Consider the following 17,326-nt stretch of genomic DNA (forward strand, 5'->3'; position numbering starts at 1 on the left):
TAGATTTGGGTTTTTTAATGTAGATCTGTGTATAAATACTTTAAACTATGTCATTTAACATAAGAGACAGAAGGTGTGCTTTACTGACTAAAATCAAGTATAAAGAAAAGAAACAAAGGAGCTTCTCATTCTACCTCCACAGTAACTTTGCTTCTTCTCTCTGCTTTGTTCCAGATAAGCAGGTCTACATCACGGTGGCGGTGGACCTGGTGGTCACTGAGGTGGTGGAGCCGGTTCGCTTCCTGCTGGAGACTCTGTGCAGGGTTTATCCATCGAACGAACGCTTCTGGTACTTCAGCCGCAAGACCTTCAGCGAGACCTTCTATCTCAAACTCAGACAGGTATCTCTACTCACTAGGATAACCGTCTCAGAGCATGCACTCTTTTTCGTATTTTACATGGTAGGATCTTGCTAGTTTGCTATTACAAGGTTGTTTTTTTTACAGTTTCTGATTAGTTGTTTGTAGGATTGGGCAATTTGTTTATTCATAGGTTTTTTTATATTTATCCTATAGTAGCTATCCCTTTACCTTTACCTTTATATTGGATCTGATTTGTTGAGAGTAGGCTCGATGTTGACAATGAGATTAATATCTTCAAATGAATGTGGCAAGGATTTACCGGAGTGAAATTTATAGAAATAACCCCTTTGATATTATTTGTCAATGTATAAGGCAGCACCAATCCAATCTTTTATCACTCTATTATTACTGTAATAAAAGTAGTCAAACATAAACAAAATGTAGTAACGTAAATAAATGATCGGAGGGAGTCCGAGTAGAGACCTCTGGCACAGAAACGTGTCAGCCATATTGCTTCCACAAGGTTATTTAAGTCAAGTCAAGGTTATCGACGTAGTCCAACATCACGTGTGTCTCAGAGGGCTTTACAGCCACAGCTTTACGTCACAACTCGGCCTGAGTTCTCCACGAAGTAAATGTGCAGAGAAATGTGGATGTGCAGCTTTAAAGGAGGTGTGGAGTGGAGGACGAGGTCAGAGCGGGCATTCGGAGGCAGGTGGTGTGTCAGTGACCAGTCAAATGCTGTAACCCGGAGGGCTGCTACACTGCTACAGATATGTGCTCAAAGATGCAAATGTCTCATCCCCAGATTTCTATTCCTCTCTTTCCATCTGTGTCTCTTCCACAGTCTGCCCGCCTCTCATTGTCAAGATGGTGCATTGATGCGCAACATGTTATTCCCTAAACTCTGTGCTAAACTCCAACCCAGTTATCGCGTTTATCTTGTGAGCCGATGTCTGGCAGCCGAATAGTCGTCGCCACAGTCCTCTGATGTGACGAGTTTTGTCGATGGAACCACATACTCAATATCCGAGAAGCTCTCTGGTATTGTGTACTGGCAAATATCCCACACCCTGAACTGTTTGCCCTTTTGAGTTTCCTACCAACTTTCCTCTAAAAGAGACAGTGAAGAAAGCCCATTTACTCACCTCCCACCAATACAAGGACACCAAGCCTGTGCAGTTGGTGCAGGTGCTTAAGAAATGCAGTTAAGCTGTAAGCCACCTCTTTCTTGTTAAAAAGCAGATCTCCTTTAGTAGGCCGTGGGGAGCTGGCAAAGCAGTGGAGTGTGGGGAAGCTTTGGATTGTAGGGAGCTAATAAGAGGCTCTGTCTCATTATTGGCATGTGGGTAATTAACAGCGGCGGTCTGATTGCCTCTCTAGTTATCTCCTCAGTGAATGGAAGAGTGTTGGACTGGTGCTGTGGTTAAGAGCTAATTAAAAGATAATATTGTGTGGAGGTTTTTGTGGAAGATGGTAATCAGAGGTGATACACACACAAAATATGTAGTCCTATTATATTATTATATATATTCAAGTCCTTATTTTTCCCAAAAACTGTGAGTAAGTACCAGGGAGTCATTAGCTGTACCAACTTTAACTGGAAAATATATTAGGTGTCCGTTTGACAGGGAATAAAGCTGTAGGCTTCATCACATGGGTCAAGTCCAAGTTGATTTCCAGACATGACAAGTCGACACTCGGACTGAAGAAAACGTTGAGCACATGTCTGAAAAGCCATTCTAAAGATTTGGGAGTTTTCTAAAAGATCAACAGATATGTAAACCTACATCATCTACAGGAGCTACACACGTCTCAGATGATGGAACAACAGATTAAACAAAATATAAGTTACCAGTTTAGATGCTTTTTGGAGGATTAACTAAAATGTCGAGCCAGCATAGAGGTTGATGGATCGGAAGAGCTTTGTCCTTTTTTAATAGGACAACAGCTGAATTGCTTTGCAAGAGAAATAGCCTTGGTAATTTTACAAAGACTCTCCTGTAATGTTGTGATCATGCTATTCTGTGGGTTGAATTTAATTGATTAACATTGTGTCCGGTAATCAATTCAATTCCACCTATAGAATAACGTTTAGCAGAGAGAGCAATTTTGGATAATCACTTTTGATCTTATTAGACATCCACAACAGATGATAATGTGTTTCAACAGTCGGCCCTCTCTGGTCCAATTACCTGTCACAATTTGATCAGTGTTAATAATTCACTCTCTCGGGTTAACAATTCACCCTGAGCCAGCGTGTTGCCCAGGCCTCCTCAGATTTTCTCCTAAAATAGGCCAGGCTTGATATTCTCTCCCAATTTGTGCTCTCATCACCGCCTTGAGTTAGTCATTAGACGCCATGCGAGTGGGCAGATCAATGCCGCTCATTGATCCATTCTACCAGGTGGAGGGAGGAGAGGCAACTACAGTAATTGAATAGACCAGAAATAAACATCAGTAGCTTATGACACCCAAGGTCAAGTCTGCTGGTGTCTTTCTACTTAGGGTGCATTTCTTCAGTCTATTATGATGGATTGAAGTAGTTAACAACTGTATTTAGCGTTTTTTAAGTAAACTTATTGTTGCGATCATTGATAAACTTTCAAGTTCAGCTGGCGATGCGTTGGCTAACACCTTCGTGATGGTTCCCGCCCAGTAGAAACGGATCTCTTTTCCTGTAGAAAACAACTCTATTCATTTGGGTTTCGTTCCTTCTGTACCACCTCAAGAGGTTAAATGTATTTGAGGCTTTGTTTCTAGCTCAAAGTTTCACACAGACTGCTTTTCATTACTTCAAAATAATTCTAATTAATACAAAATTCTTAAAAACAAACAAAGATGGTGTCCTAAGTCGACAACCTTTTGCCCATATTTGATTCATCATCATTTTACACACAATTTATATATTCAGTCTGGATGTTTTTTGCATCTGTATAATTGTCTTAGCTATCATCCCTTTAGGTACATGCGTGTTGAAGCGTGTTGAATCTTGTTAAATGGCTTCCCTTGGTCACCTTTGTGTCCACTAGGTTGGTTTAGTTTCGGGGCTGACCTGCAAACACATCCCAGTTGAGGCGCAGCTGGCTTTTGCTTTGCGGCTTCCTCTTACACGGCTATTTTCCTTTTTTGTTGGTGTCATCTGATGACCCTGTGGGGTCTGGCCTGACCACCTGCATGATCGATTGAGACGGTCAAAGTGAGGTCTCAGGGTGGTCACGCTGATTCCCTTGTTGAGGTTGACCCTCACTGCCAATCTCACACCGACACAAGCAGACCTGCAGGTGTTCTCGCCGACTGCTGTCCGTCCTGGACACATGAGAACTGGTGATGTGCTGGTTCGAGGAACTCTGTGCTCCAGCTCGCGGCTCTGTTGCTTCTTTGGCTGCCACGTCCCTAACGCTTCAAGTGAACATTTTCACACAGGATGATCCTCCTCCTCATAGCTTTCCTGTGCTTGAAGGGATTAGTCATCTGCATATGTAAAAGTGTTTAAAGCTCATCACTGCGCCTCTCAAGGCCCTGTAGCATCTGATTGTCTCCAGGCACTGATGTACCCTAGTTGTTTCAGTCAATTACTGTACCTTGTTGGCAGCCCACATGCAGTATGTATACAGTATAACTAAAGAGAATGACTTTGCAGAAAACAGGCATCTCTGTGAACTAGTAATATCTGATCTAATATTTATCAAAGATTGCTAATACTTGCTATTAGCATCATCAATGATTTTCTAAAAGCATAGAAGTATTTCCCCTTGAGGATGAGATACTTCCTGATTGTATTTGTGTGTGTGTGTGCACACAGCAGACGCCAGAGAGGATGGGTCAGAGCGACGCTGTTTATGAGGTGGTGAGTCTTCAGAGGGAGGCAGAGCGAAGCAATGAAGGACGACTGGCCTCGCCCACTGAGGAAGAGGAGGCTGATGAAGGTATGGATGTCTCTCTCTCTCTCTGGCTTTCTCCTTGGTTGCTTGTTTTCTACCCCTCTTGCTCTTAGTTGAGATAATCATATACAACACATAACAGTATGGCACTGACTTAATCACTAATCATGCAAATACTATAAATCTTTGAAAAGCCAGTGAGGCTTTCACTGTCTGTACATCGTTGAAAAGATGCCAGAATACCAGATTACTTCGTCAGAATCTCTACCCTCCAAATACATATACAGTATACATATATATTTTATATTATTTATATATAATTCATAGAGAATGTGTCTTACGTATGTGAGTATATATGTGACACACAACCTCACGTTGTGTCGCCGTACATATCCCTCACGGTCTTTGTTATCAGAGAAAAATGAGACACTTCTGTGAACCTTCACAGGCACAACAAAGAAAATAATTGCGTTGCCACAAATAGCTTGGCAGAGCGAGCGTTTACTTTACATTCCACACATCCAGCATTTTTTCTTTTCTTGCCTCTTCTAAATGAGATTTTACGTCGAGATATTCAGTCTGGCGTTGAGGTTCACCAACATGCACCTTCTCTGTGGTTTTTCCTTTTTTTGTTGTGAGAAGCACACGTGTGCTATTCACTGGCTGACATGAATCGACAGTGAAGTTTCATTTATTTCTTTTTTTGGCACATAAACATTGGCAGGATTGTGTGCACGTGTGTGTGTGTTAGAACGTGTTTGTGTAAGTGAGTGTGGCTCAGCATGTGATAACAGCGTGTGTGTCTGTGTGTGTGTGTGTGTGTGCGCTGTGGAGAAAAGGAAATGTCTTCTGTGTGTTTTACAACCAATGTTACTGTGTGTATATGTGAAAAAGGCAATGACTGCTGCTGGCAGAATCTCAGGGGTTTTGATAGCTATTTGTGTGATTATGCACGCTTGAGTGTGTGTGCTTGTGTGTAAAGCGTGATTGGTTTTGTGTGGCGCATGTCCCAATCCTGTTAGGGCTCGTTGGCATGTTAGCATTACGCACTGCAGTGTCAAACTACAACTATCAAACTACCCCCGGCACAACCTTTTTGGGTGAAAGGAACAGCCTTCCTCAGCCAAACAGTCTAATGATCTTTCCAACCTGCCAAATAGTGCAAGTTGTTTAAATGTAATGACTAACAATGTAAAAATGTTCTCTCAAATGTAGCTTTTGACCACTACATTAATGCAAACAGAGCATTTGCATATAGGTCAATCAGAATCATCATCAATCGATGGTGCTTGTGATATCCGTTCCCTGCAAATGTCTGGATTTAAGAAACTGAATGTAATAAATTGAATCCGGTGAAGAGCCACAGCAGAGTGGATATTTTCCCCTTAATATTATGGCAGAGGGATCGAGGCAAAACAGCAATATCATTAAAAGCATCATCACTGGCTGTTAGACCTCAGTGGTTTCTAAACATGACCCAGTTTCAGCCCACTAATATAAACAGGACTTGCATTTCCACCTCACCACTGGCTCGGCTATGCAGGTGTTGCAGATTATGCCGGGCCGCAGTTGAGCTTCATGATTTATGTTGGGATAAAGGTGCATACTTATGTGGTCATTTAGCATGTGTGTGTCTGTGTGTGGCCAGTTTTCAGGGGATTTTCTCCATCCAAGTTTCACATTGTGTGAAATAATCATTCTTAACAGTATTCAAGTGAAGGTTATTTCAATGTCTGACATATTTTGATTTTCAAAATATGCATTGAAAATGTCTGGTTATTTTGTTCTGTTTCCCATAATTGTGATACAGAAACACAGGATCATCTGACATTAGTTGTGCTTTGTCCTAATCCCCTTTTCTAGTAACCGAAATGCTGAAATTATTAACATCTGTTTTTTGTCTCTTGGGAAAGGTTACACTCGGCATTCGTTACAAAAACAAATGACTCAGTCGTAGTTGCAGGTATTCATCTGCTCCAGCTCTGACTGACACCTGGGTGGACACAATAAATATGACTGTTAGCTGTGTAAATATCTATTGTGTTAACAAAGGAAAATATAAATACATCCACACAACGTTCACAACAAAATGGTGGGAGAGGCATCATGCCCACTCCCAGCAGGAAGTGTAGTACTTTGCCATGACCACTATATATGATTGACTCTTAATAAACTCAGCCACAAAAAAGGGTATTATTGTGTGGCTTTTCTCTCTTCTTTGCCATTGTCAACACTCCTCTATTATATTTTTTTTCCATTTTGAAGCACTTAAAGGTTTTAACAAGAGTGGGATGCAAAAATCATCGCTCAAAGTCACTAGTCAGCCACCAAGGCCGGAGCTGATGGCTTTCAACTGGCTCTGTGGGAGTTTTTCAGAGGGCTTTTTTTCTATAACTCCCGCCTCCTCCCCTGGTGCTGAAAATTGGAGGCGCTCAGGGCCGCGGAGCTGGAGGTCAGCCTCATTGTGTACAGAAATGAATACACTCCTAGTGTCGATGCCACCGCTGCGAGCGCGCACGCGCATTCAATTCACGTGGAGTTTTTTTTTTCTTCTTCTTGGAAGCTGCAATGTGGAAAATGGGCCTGAAGCTGACATCTCTTCTTTTTTCTTCTTCTTTTCTTTTCCTTTTCACAGCAGGCTTTGTGATTGTTGCGCATTGTTGTTTTTTTGTTGCCCCAAACACATGCATATATCATTTTTTTTATTTGCATATATATAAGACATACAAATAATAAACAAATGAGAATGGAAGTCTAATGCATCAAGAAGTCACAGGCTTATGCAACAGACAACCTCCCCCCATATAAGGAGAAAAATAACAATAACAAAAAAGGAAAAAAAAACCAAGCATAAGAAATACAACGTATGGATTCATGCACAACGCGTGTTTGATTCAGTACCCTAATGTCAAATAACAAGCAAAGTAACACAACTAAAACAGAGTGCAAGACAAAGTAAAGAGCATCGTTGTCAAAACTAAAGGACACAAATAAACAGAGTAAAATATTACAGGCAGAACATCATCATGGCACTAGTAGGGACTTTCTGCTCACTTTAATGTAGACAAAACCAATCCGCTAGTGGCTTCAACATCAGAGAGATCCTACTTGAGAGTAATCCTAGAGTGAATGCACAGCCCTTCTCTAGATTAAAAGGTAACGGTAATAGTCCTCGTCTTCACAGTTTCTTTCATCACCTGGTAAGTTGGCAGCGGCATTTGACTCACGCTTCCTCGCCACGTGGCCTCAGCCAATCTGAGGACCGAGGCAGCAGCTTTGTGCGGGGCCTGAACCGTTTGAAAGAGCTCATCAAGCATTTATAAAGACCTGAAAAGCTCCTGCTGAGGCTACAAGGTATAGGAGCAGCAGTGCATGGAGCACAGCAGCTGCATGTTCCAGAAGAAAATGTCCTAACTCATTATTTAATGCCAAGGCCTTAGTAAAGGCTTCAGTGGGAGTGAAATGATGGCGTTAAAACCTTCTGAGTGCTGCTGCTGCTGCTGTTTGGCTTTATTGTTGAGATATCAGTGAGGCGTAAAGCCATAACCTGAGAACTTCATTGACACCATTGTGCTTTTTTTCACATCTCTGTCTTATATTTACTGTGCAATACGTGCTGGAACTACTGTGTGAATCTGCACGCGTGTGTTCCAGTAGATATATGTGTGGGTAATATGTGTGGGTATAAGTTCATCTCTCCAGCAGCAGAGTAAGCCAGACGGTCAATTAGTGCTCCTGCATCCAAACACAAGTGGATCACTGTGCTGATTGCCTCTTGTCTGCCTCACCAACCACCAGACAGAAGAACAGCATTAATGGAAAGTGTAGGCGCTGCTGCTCCTTCCTCCATTTTACTGTAAGGCATCAATATTAACCGGTTTTAAAATGTGCGATGCAGTTCAGAGTGCCCTGACATACATCGAAAAGATATAGAGACGTATATATCCCTCCAACAGACTAATGGCTCTCTTACATTGACGCTACTCTTAAAGAGTCGCCTCCATGAGGTTAATATGCTCTCCGATGTGTCCCGTTGAATGTTAAAGGTCATGATTTGATGTGGACAGCGGTTACAGATACAAGGAATGATCTATCCGTGCTGTAAATGTATTTTAATATCTGTTTGTATTTGTGTTTCTCGCAGATAGCGACAGCGAAATCTCTAGTGGGACAGGAGACGTTTCCAAAGATTGTCCAGAGAAAATCCTGGAGTCCTGGGGAGGAATTCTCACCAGATGGTAAATCTTCAAAACAGATGTGACGATGAGACATTTGAAAAATGTGTGATCAAAATGTAGATTTTTTTTGTAAGCTGGGCAGGGAGGTTGAAACCAGGGTACGGAGGAGGCACAGTGAGATAAAGATAGAGAACACTGAGATACAGCGGCATGATTAAATGTAGAACTAGTGGAAGATAAAGACATTGAAATGTGAAAACACAGAGGAAGTTTAGAGGCGATTGATGGAGATCAACATCGATGCAGAGAATGTGGAAATACTATGCATAGTCAAAATTGACTCTCGAATTAGGTTTATCTCTGAGATTGAGGAGTATCAAAACCATAATAATGCAAATTAAGCATAATAAAATATGTTTGGAATTAGAAAACATTAGAAAAACATACAAAAACTAAAACAGTAGTACATTCCTGCAAACAATTCTCCGTCCTGCCCTCCGCCCATCAAGTGCAGCTTTATCCGGGATGAACGATTGAGGTCTCTGTGAAGACGTGGGCTCAACATCGCAGACCTCCCGCTGCCTTTCATTCATCATTATTTCCTGCAACAGAACCTCAGACGGCCATGAGTAGACCGGGTAGCGGAGTAGCCTCAGGGCCTAGCTGTGTTAGCTTAGCTTCCATCTCAGCTCTCCTCCCTGTTAGGTGGCGTTCGTTCCAACATATCTGGCCGTGGGCGGCGATTGACTTAATCCCCATGCTTCCTTTTCAAATGTTAAGGAATGTTATCTGTCATATGCCATTCATAATAAACACAGAAAAAAACAAGAAATAATACAAAAAATGTACCGGAAATCATGGGAGCTACATGCATCACCGTCACCATGCCAGAGTCATCATTCTAACTCTGTGCTTTTTGCAACAAGCAGCGTTGATGCATACAGCTTTAGGTGGAGCATAATTAAGTGAATGAAAGATGTTTCTGGTTTTTCATTTGATTTCACAGCCGGCTGTCTTGTAGTTGCATCAGCACAATGAAGCGAAGCAGTTTTTCACGAAATCGCTTTCATATGGCCTCAATAAATGCATTATGATGAGTTTCAAGCATCATTAGAAAGAGCTGACGGTGTGTTTGAAAAAAAAAGAGAGAAAAAGAAGCAAGATATTTCCTCATGTGGGAGAACTCTCACAGCACTGCAGTGAATACACTTCTCTATTAAATGACAGTTTTGTATTTGATTCTATCGTCGATGTAGCAGCTAAAGTAATATATAATCAATATGATGCTTACTGAAATTGGTGGTACTGTGATTAAAACTGTTAATAATGCAATCCAACTGTACTTAACAGACCACTGTACTCAATATACTGAAGTTAATACAGTAATTTCTGTGTGTTTGAGTGAGGCAGTGATTCCAGAGCTGCTTTAGTGAACATGAAGCAGGAGTATGTGGATGTACTTGGCAGCTTCCATTGTGAACGTGTGTACCAGTATGAATAATTAAGTGGTTGTTCAGTCAGCCAGTCGGCCCTACCTGGCCTGAGTAGTGTGGGGAAAAAAACAAAAACTTCAATGCATTCTGGCAATAATGTTACAATACTGAAAAAAAAGTACTTTTTAAGTTAGTGCAGCAGGCGTGTAACTCTGCACTTGATTGGTCTTCAAACTGCCCCAAAAAAAGGAGGAATGATCAAATCTGTTAAGCTGCACTTCACGTTCATATTTAAAGTGTCTGAATTGAATTAAGTGACATTATGAAATAACGGATGACCTCTGCGTGCTGTGTCTCAGGCATGGGAACCTGTCCACCCGACCGAAGGGTTTGCCCTCGCTGGTTCGCGGCGGCATTCCCGAACCGCTCAGAGCCGAAGTCTGGCAGCTGCTGGCTGGTTGCCACGACAACAGCGACCTCCTTGAGCACTACCGCATCCTCATCACTAAGGTACACACACACATACACACAAACACACACACACCAAAAAAGGACAAGTCACATTTTGGGGGTGGTAAAAGTATGTTTGATGATATAAAACACGTTCAGGGTGTTTGTTGACTGATCAAACTTCAATTTCCAAACTTTTTAAAAATAAAAACTGAGACTTGTCTGAAGGCTGACGCACCAACAGGCTGTTGGTGGTTTAAAACTGGATTTCACGTCAACAAAAGTCTGGCATTTCTTTCACTTTACAGGTGTGTAGTGCCCTTTCTTTTCGTGCTGTATTCATGACTCTGTGTCAACTTAAAATATGGAAAAATGGGTTCACACAGGTACTTTGTTTACATTCAATTAGATTAACTTGTTTGCCTTTTTAGATATGAATCTTAAGCACACAGACAGCGGTGACATTTAAATGACTCGGGACTATTACGGCTCAGGTTGGCCCCTTTTAGCCTCGCGGAGAGAATTTAAATATACTTTTAGGACATATAATATTTAGCTGTTTGGTGTTCTTCAGGCTTTGTTCACACGTGACCTAACGTGGTGCAGTTTGACCTTTTTTGGTCGGTTGAATTTAAGGTGCACATCGAACTCTGGCGCATCGACACTGCCTGAAAATGGGATTTGGATCTGCTGACTAAGTTCACTTTCATTGTACAGTTAGTTTCCAACGGATCACAACGACTCATTGTTACCTCGAAGTTCTGGTCCAGTTCATGTTTACTCTGAACAAACAAAGAGAATACAAGCATAAAGTCATATTGACAGGTACTGTAACTCATGATCGGACAGTTTTGGAAACTGTCATCCTGCATTATAACTGCGACACGCCATCGTGAGATGTTTGTGAACCAGTAGGAAGTGTGACAAAGCCCCACTGGACCACACAGCAGCAGTAGGAGGAGGAGGAGGGACATAAACACGCAAAGCAGACAGAGATCTGTGCTTTTATGGATAATGCAATAGTCTTTTTGTTTTCCTTTGACGCTCAGAAGCGGGTGAAACTACCTGCCTCGATCAATATGTATGGAGAATGAGGGGGGGGGCAAAAGGGGGAGATGGAAAGAAGACAAATAGGGAGAGGGAAGAATGTGGACCCATAAATATGAGACTGTAGTCACTCGGGGAGAATTGGAAAAAAAAGGAATGTGTGTAAACGTCGAGAGTGCTGGCAGATTTCTATCTTTCCTGAGCCACATACCTTAAGTTGTTTTTCACCTGCTGAGTAAGTTTCTCTCTTCGTCGTTCTCGGTTTTTCACTTTCTGTCGCCCTCTTTATCTGTTAAATTGGAACCGTTTTTCTTTTGCTCTTTATGTCACATTTGTCTGCCTGGCTCTCTCTGTCCTCCTGCCCCCACCCCCACCCCCTCTTTCCTTCTCTCTCCTTACATAAGACCGAGCTTCTGTAGTTCAGCGCATTTATTCTCATTCCATTGGCTGGGCCGTGCCCACAGCCTCTGTCTTTCTGGAGTAGTGATGGTATTGATAGGCGGGTGGCCGGGCTATTAATAGCTGCACCAAATGAATGGGAACCGAGGGAAGATGGAGGAGGCAGGAAAAGAGGCAAGAGAGGCAAATGACAGCAACGGTGAGGGCGACGTGGAGCTTATTAATATCTGTTGTCCGGGCTCAGCGGCGACGTTAATGCTGATTGAATTCTAAGTTATTGGACTGTCATCCTTATGGAAGGGGTATCAGGATTGTAAATCAGCGCTGTTCAGGCTTTGCCTTAGAGACTCGCAGCCGACGGGTGTTAAACCATGTGTAGTTTCTAGTCCAAAATCTAAATCACTAAAACCAGATCTCACACAATATCAAACAACCATGTGCAGACGGACTTACATCCTTACAGTAATTACATAGAATGCCATGAGTTTACTGCCAACTAGTTTGCTTTACATACTGATCAAGGATACTTTAAGGTGCTCGTCATAAATAAATAATTTATTTATAGAGCACATTTCACAGACAAAGGTCACAAAGTGGTGTACAGTCAAAAAAAAAAAAAAAAAAAGACACGGTAAAACACATTAATTAATGGAGCAGCATACAAATTACTATATTTAAATCCATATCTGTGGAGTCTGGGCGGCCAAAAGGACTCCTAAATCAGAGTCCTCGTCACCTTGAGGAGGTCGTTCCCAAGGTGGGAACCACTGGGCTAGACTTAACTCACTGAGCATTTAGCGGCGCGTGGCCCCTGGCCGACTAGCTTGATATCATAGATAGCGAGTGTCACGTTCAATGTTGTACTGCTCTCATTTACAGTCGTCACACACGGCATTACAAATACACACTGTGTCACACACATTTTGGCCTCAGGGCATCTGAGACATTCACAAATAAAAACTTTTTTTTTCTCGGCTGGCGCTGCACTGTGTTCGAGGTCAGAGTTGGGGGGGGGTCACTGGTGACATTTGAACAACCTTTTCGTCTCCCTGGAGCCGAACAAGCCCAAGGTGTGCCGCCTCGCTTGAACCAACAGCTTAAAAAAAGCTCAGCCGGCTATTTTCAGGCCTGCCTTTCCAGAGACCAATCTCACTCGCTGCACAGCCGGTGTGCAAACAGAGGTCAGCCTTTTCTCCACAGGTTGGATGGCTGTCATCAGAGGCCGAGAACAGCAGTTTCACCACAGCAGGCCTTAAGGAGCCTTTACTGTATGAAACCGAAGGTCCAATAGATGATTGATCCTCAAAGGGAATTGATTTTGTTTGTTGCTTTTGTTCAATCTCTCACCTCTTTCTCCTGGCGGGACAAGAGCATTTGTAACAAACACTGGTTCATACATACATACATGCATACACTGAGTGGACCATACAGATTGATGAATTTGGAGATGTACATGGTTAATTGTTGCTTTCAGGAATTGATGAATGGAATTAGAAAGCATGTTTCTACATAAATCCTTGATATTATTAATTTCGGTTCACTTTTAGAAGAGTTTAAAAAGGCCAACCCTACATATAGTATTGTGCCTTCACTGTCTTTTGTTTGTCTACTGTGTTGTGTCCAACCCCCCGCCCTCCATCTTATTGCTTATTTGGACGCATTTGGACTGCGGTAGTTTTACTTTTGTTAGAAAAATTCTATTTTGAGCTACAGAGATAAGTGTATGGTTCCATTTTTCAAAGGTTAACTTATGTTAGCTGTAAAAAAAACAAACATGTATGTATCTATTGTTTTTCCCCATTTCCTTCCTGAACTTTACTGGAATTCCCACCCCGTGACTGGAGCCAGCTCACTTTAATTCTGCACACAGCATGTAATGAAATCGAAGAGCAAATTAGAGCGGGGCTGCGAGGTGCTTTGCATTTTGATGTTGAACCACATTGAGGCGCGGCGCCAGCTTAGCGATGACATTTAACGCCGGTGTACAATCAAAGGTAGCATCGGCCATGCGACCGGGCTGGAATAATACTACACCCACGCCCCGATAACCCACATACAGATACTCGGGAGTACAATGTACATAAGATAGGCTGCCATGGTAACTGCCAGGGTCCATGGACTTCTCTCTGCTTGAAGTTGTTTCCATGACAATTCTGTGTCTCCTTTCATCTTTGTCTTGTAACCTCTGCCTTCGTTCATTAAGTACTTGATATTTGGATAATTGGAAACTGGGTAGGTGGTCAGCTGCTTAGTAATACACACTTTTTCAACCTTCCTTCAACCACTGCAGTCTCTATTGTACAGTATGTGTACCCGGTGCAAGTTATAAATTAAAATGGTGACTAAAAACCAAGCAGCTCTATCGTCTAGTGAGCTGGAGAGGTGTTAGGATTGAGTACGAGTGCGCAAAGTATATTTTGACTCGCAGGTACCGTTCTTAATATTATATGGATAGTGCTTTTTTTTTTTTTAATTCACTTTGTCTCAACTAATGACAGCACACAAAACCAACTTTTATGCCTTAGTACCAGCAATAGTGACAGCTAATTGGTATATTGCTTGTATTTATATACATTATTGGGATTTTTTTTTGTTATTTTGATGGTGTACACTGGAGGTGCGATTGTGCTGTATATTGCTATTGAAGGACAAAACTCCAACTTTGTTAATGTTGATGCCTGAAGCATTTACATAGCTCAGAAATCCATAACTGTAGTCAAGAAACCTGCACTGTGATCAAAGTGAAACACCAAGTTTCATAGGTCTTCAAACATTGACATTCGAGAGATACAAAGTGTTCACCCCTTGCTGCAAACACATTATGCATGCATGCACAGATAACCATAATGCACATACATAAACATAATTATTTTGGCTTAGTTGTGTGCCCTGCCACCAGTTTGAGGTATCCCACCATTCATGGATGGGGAAAAAAAGAGAAATACCCTTGAGGAAAGTCTTGTCACTCAAAGCCCCACACACACACACACACACACACACTGGCCCTTCCCGCTTCATAGTATCTGTAGGGAACAGCTGCATTTCATGGCCACAACACCGCTTCCATCCTCCCCTCCTTACAATGTAGGTCTATTCACAGCACTCCTCCCATCCCGGCTCTGTGTGTGTCTTTATAATGCAGCCCTCCAGCTCCCATTCACATATGCAGAGCAGGATTTATCTAAACATAATATATAATGAGTAAGAATGGATTATAAGACGGGGTTTATGAGTGATTTTGAGTATTTATGGCACACATTAATGCTTGTATGCTTTTCATAAAATGTCTTGTTTAGATGGAAATGATCATGCAATATATATATATATTTTTTTTTAAATACATCGAGGTGTTTGCTGTAGCTGGGCCATGCAGTGGTTGGCATAGCCACTGTGTTTGTGTTAGCATAGCCTCCTAGCCATGCTGACACTGATATGACGGCTCCGATTAAGGAGATCCAGCCTGCAGTGTCTTCTCTGGTCACAACACTTCACTGTCTCAGGCCTCATACTGACTGTAGCCTCACAGCTAAAGTAGTGCTCTACTTCCTCCTCTTCTTCACTGCAGAGTCACACTTACTTGTCATTATTACATTTTAGATGTATCCGCAAATAATATATAAATAATGTGATTTATTTGGTCTGCATTTTATACAACCCTCCTATTACCTTTTGGGGTCAATTTGACCCTATTCAACGTCTAAAACGTTGTTTAACGTCTCTAAATAGATGATTGACATTTATTTATTTTTTGCTTCATATTTCAGGACTTTTCCTAATTTAATGGGGACAACTGGGTAAACATAAAATTAATATGATGATATGTTTTCAATGTCTTGTACGCATCAATGTTCTTGGGCTCAATTTGACCCCGGGCTTATTTTTCGGTGTGTAAAACATATAAAAAATATCAACATTTTACACATTTTTTAGTTGTTTTGAATGATATTGAGGTCATTATAACATACAATTTTATAATCTTCAGATTCAGTGTCCTAACCTTACTTATTCAAAACATATTACTTTATTCTTTTTTTTCCAGATAAAGGCACATAGACTTATTGTTTCCATTGAACTTTATCTTACAGATGCACGTTGCATCCTGACCTGCATGGTACAAGGACAATAGCTGCTGCAGAATAATCAATAGAAGTATCTTAACCTGAGCAGTCAGACAGGTCTGCACTGCCATGTGGTGTGAGGTTAGATGGAGATGATGGATGGTGATTTGTGTAGGCAGCCGGTGTGTCTTTGACCTTTAGTTTCTCTTTAACATTAACTGCAGCAATTCAGGTGTTCGCAGTAGACGTTGTGACATTGTGCTATGGTATATAGATTAAGTTATTAAGGGTGTTCCACATAAAGTGTCATATGATATTAGTTACGAGCTAGCTATTTATATTTGACATTCATACGTTTTTTTCAGTTATATTAAACTGAATGAATTTGGTCTCATAATCATTAAATGTAATGTAAATACTGGCTTCTGCCAGCTGAGCTGGTTTAAAGTTGATGCTGAATAAAAGGCGAAACACATTAAAGTGACGTGACTTTGTGTGAATTGATCAAAGTACATTCGGCCTCAGCCACGTAGACAATACTTGCATCTATATCCTCAGTAACCCAGATTGTGTCAGTAATAAAGGAAACAATGACCAAAACAAAAGAGTACCAAAAGGTGGCAGTCTTGCAGAAACACAGCTTTTCACTGATAACAAGAATACAAGAAGAAGTGGAAAGCACCGCAGCTCTGCATCTACCTACTCATCTTCATTTCAGTCCGATCACACCAAGGCGAGTTGGTGTCGTGAGTTTACGAGCTTCTTCCACCAAGAACAGCTTTAAACTGGCGCCCTTGCTTTGCGTACTGTAAGTTGCCGTGGATCATGTTGATGTAAACTCGCTGCTTTTGCCAACACATTGCTGTTGAGACTGGATCCAGCAGGAGCCCACGGCTGGAGGAGGGTAGGATGCTGGGAAGCAGTGAAAGGTGAATCAGCCGCCACCTTTGTTTCCAAGTGGCCCCGCTGGCTTTGTTTTGGAGCAGAATGAATTATTAACGGTGGCCTTCTGGTGGTGTTTTTCATCAGTGTCCACCTCCAAAAGGTAAAGAGCACTGCGCTGAGTGATCTCCATTGACTGGCTCCTTCCACAATGACAGCAGCACTGTCAAAAAACTTATTTTTTTTCAGTCTTCACTTTGTCCGTCTTTATTTTTAGCTCCCCTTCTTTTTGGACACCCCTCTCCATTTTTCCGTCACACCGTTTCTCTTGAATGAACACATTAACAAACACAGATGCTGAAGAATATCTGCTCTCCATGACAATTAAAGAGCCATCCTTCTGCATGGCAGACTATCTTGCACTCCAGTTCACAATCACATTGTACGAAACGCACCGATTTAAACCTTAAAGGCGTATTACACTTCACTGAAGTTGAATAGTCTCATTTTAACCTTGCAGACAAGCCTGTGAGGATCCCCAAAACAATCAAAAAAAAGCTACATTAAGCATTAAGTGGACATAAGTAAGTTAACTTAAATAGATATTACAGATGGAATTATGACTTGTTTAACTTTAAAACACAAGTTCCAAGCAGCTTATAATACATGATTCAAACTACATTTTTTAAAATC

General features: G+C 41.6%; 1 protein-coding gene across 2 annotated transcripts in view; it reads left to right on the forward strand.

Annotated features, from left to right (window-relative positions):
• Positions 1-17,326, forward strand: part of rabgap1l (RAB GTPase activating protein 1-like) — a 91,599-nt gene that overhangs the window by 13,277 nt on the left and 60,996 nt on the right. Inside the window, exons 10-13 of one of the 2 annotated variants that reach the window (XM_068589502.1) lie at positions 175-341; positions 4,108-4,231; positions 8,331-8,424; positions 10,157-10,307. In XM_068589502.1, coding sequence (XP_068445603.1) covers positions 175-341; positions 4,108-4,231; positions 8,331-8,424; positions 10,157-10,307 — 536 coding nt within the window. The remainder of the gene's footprint in view (positions 1-174; positions 342-4,107; positions 4,232-8,330; positions 8,425-10,156; positions 10,308-17,326) is intronic. The other variant, XM_068589503.1, reaches the window with a different exon arrangement.

This window comes from Clinocottus analis, unplaced genomic scaffold, assembly GCF_023055335.1.
Source record: "Clinocottus analis isolate CAN_PGR_092001 unplaced genomic scaffold, fCliAna1.0.p SCAF_23, whole genome shotgun sequence".
Lineage (NCBI taxonomy): Eukaryota > Metazoa > Chordata > Actinopteri > Perciformes > Cottidae > Clinocottus > Clinocottus analis.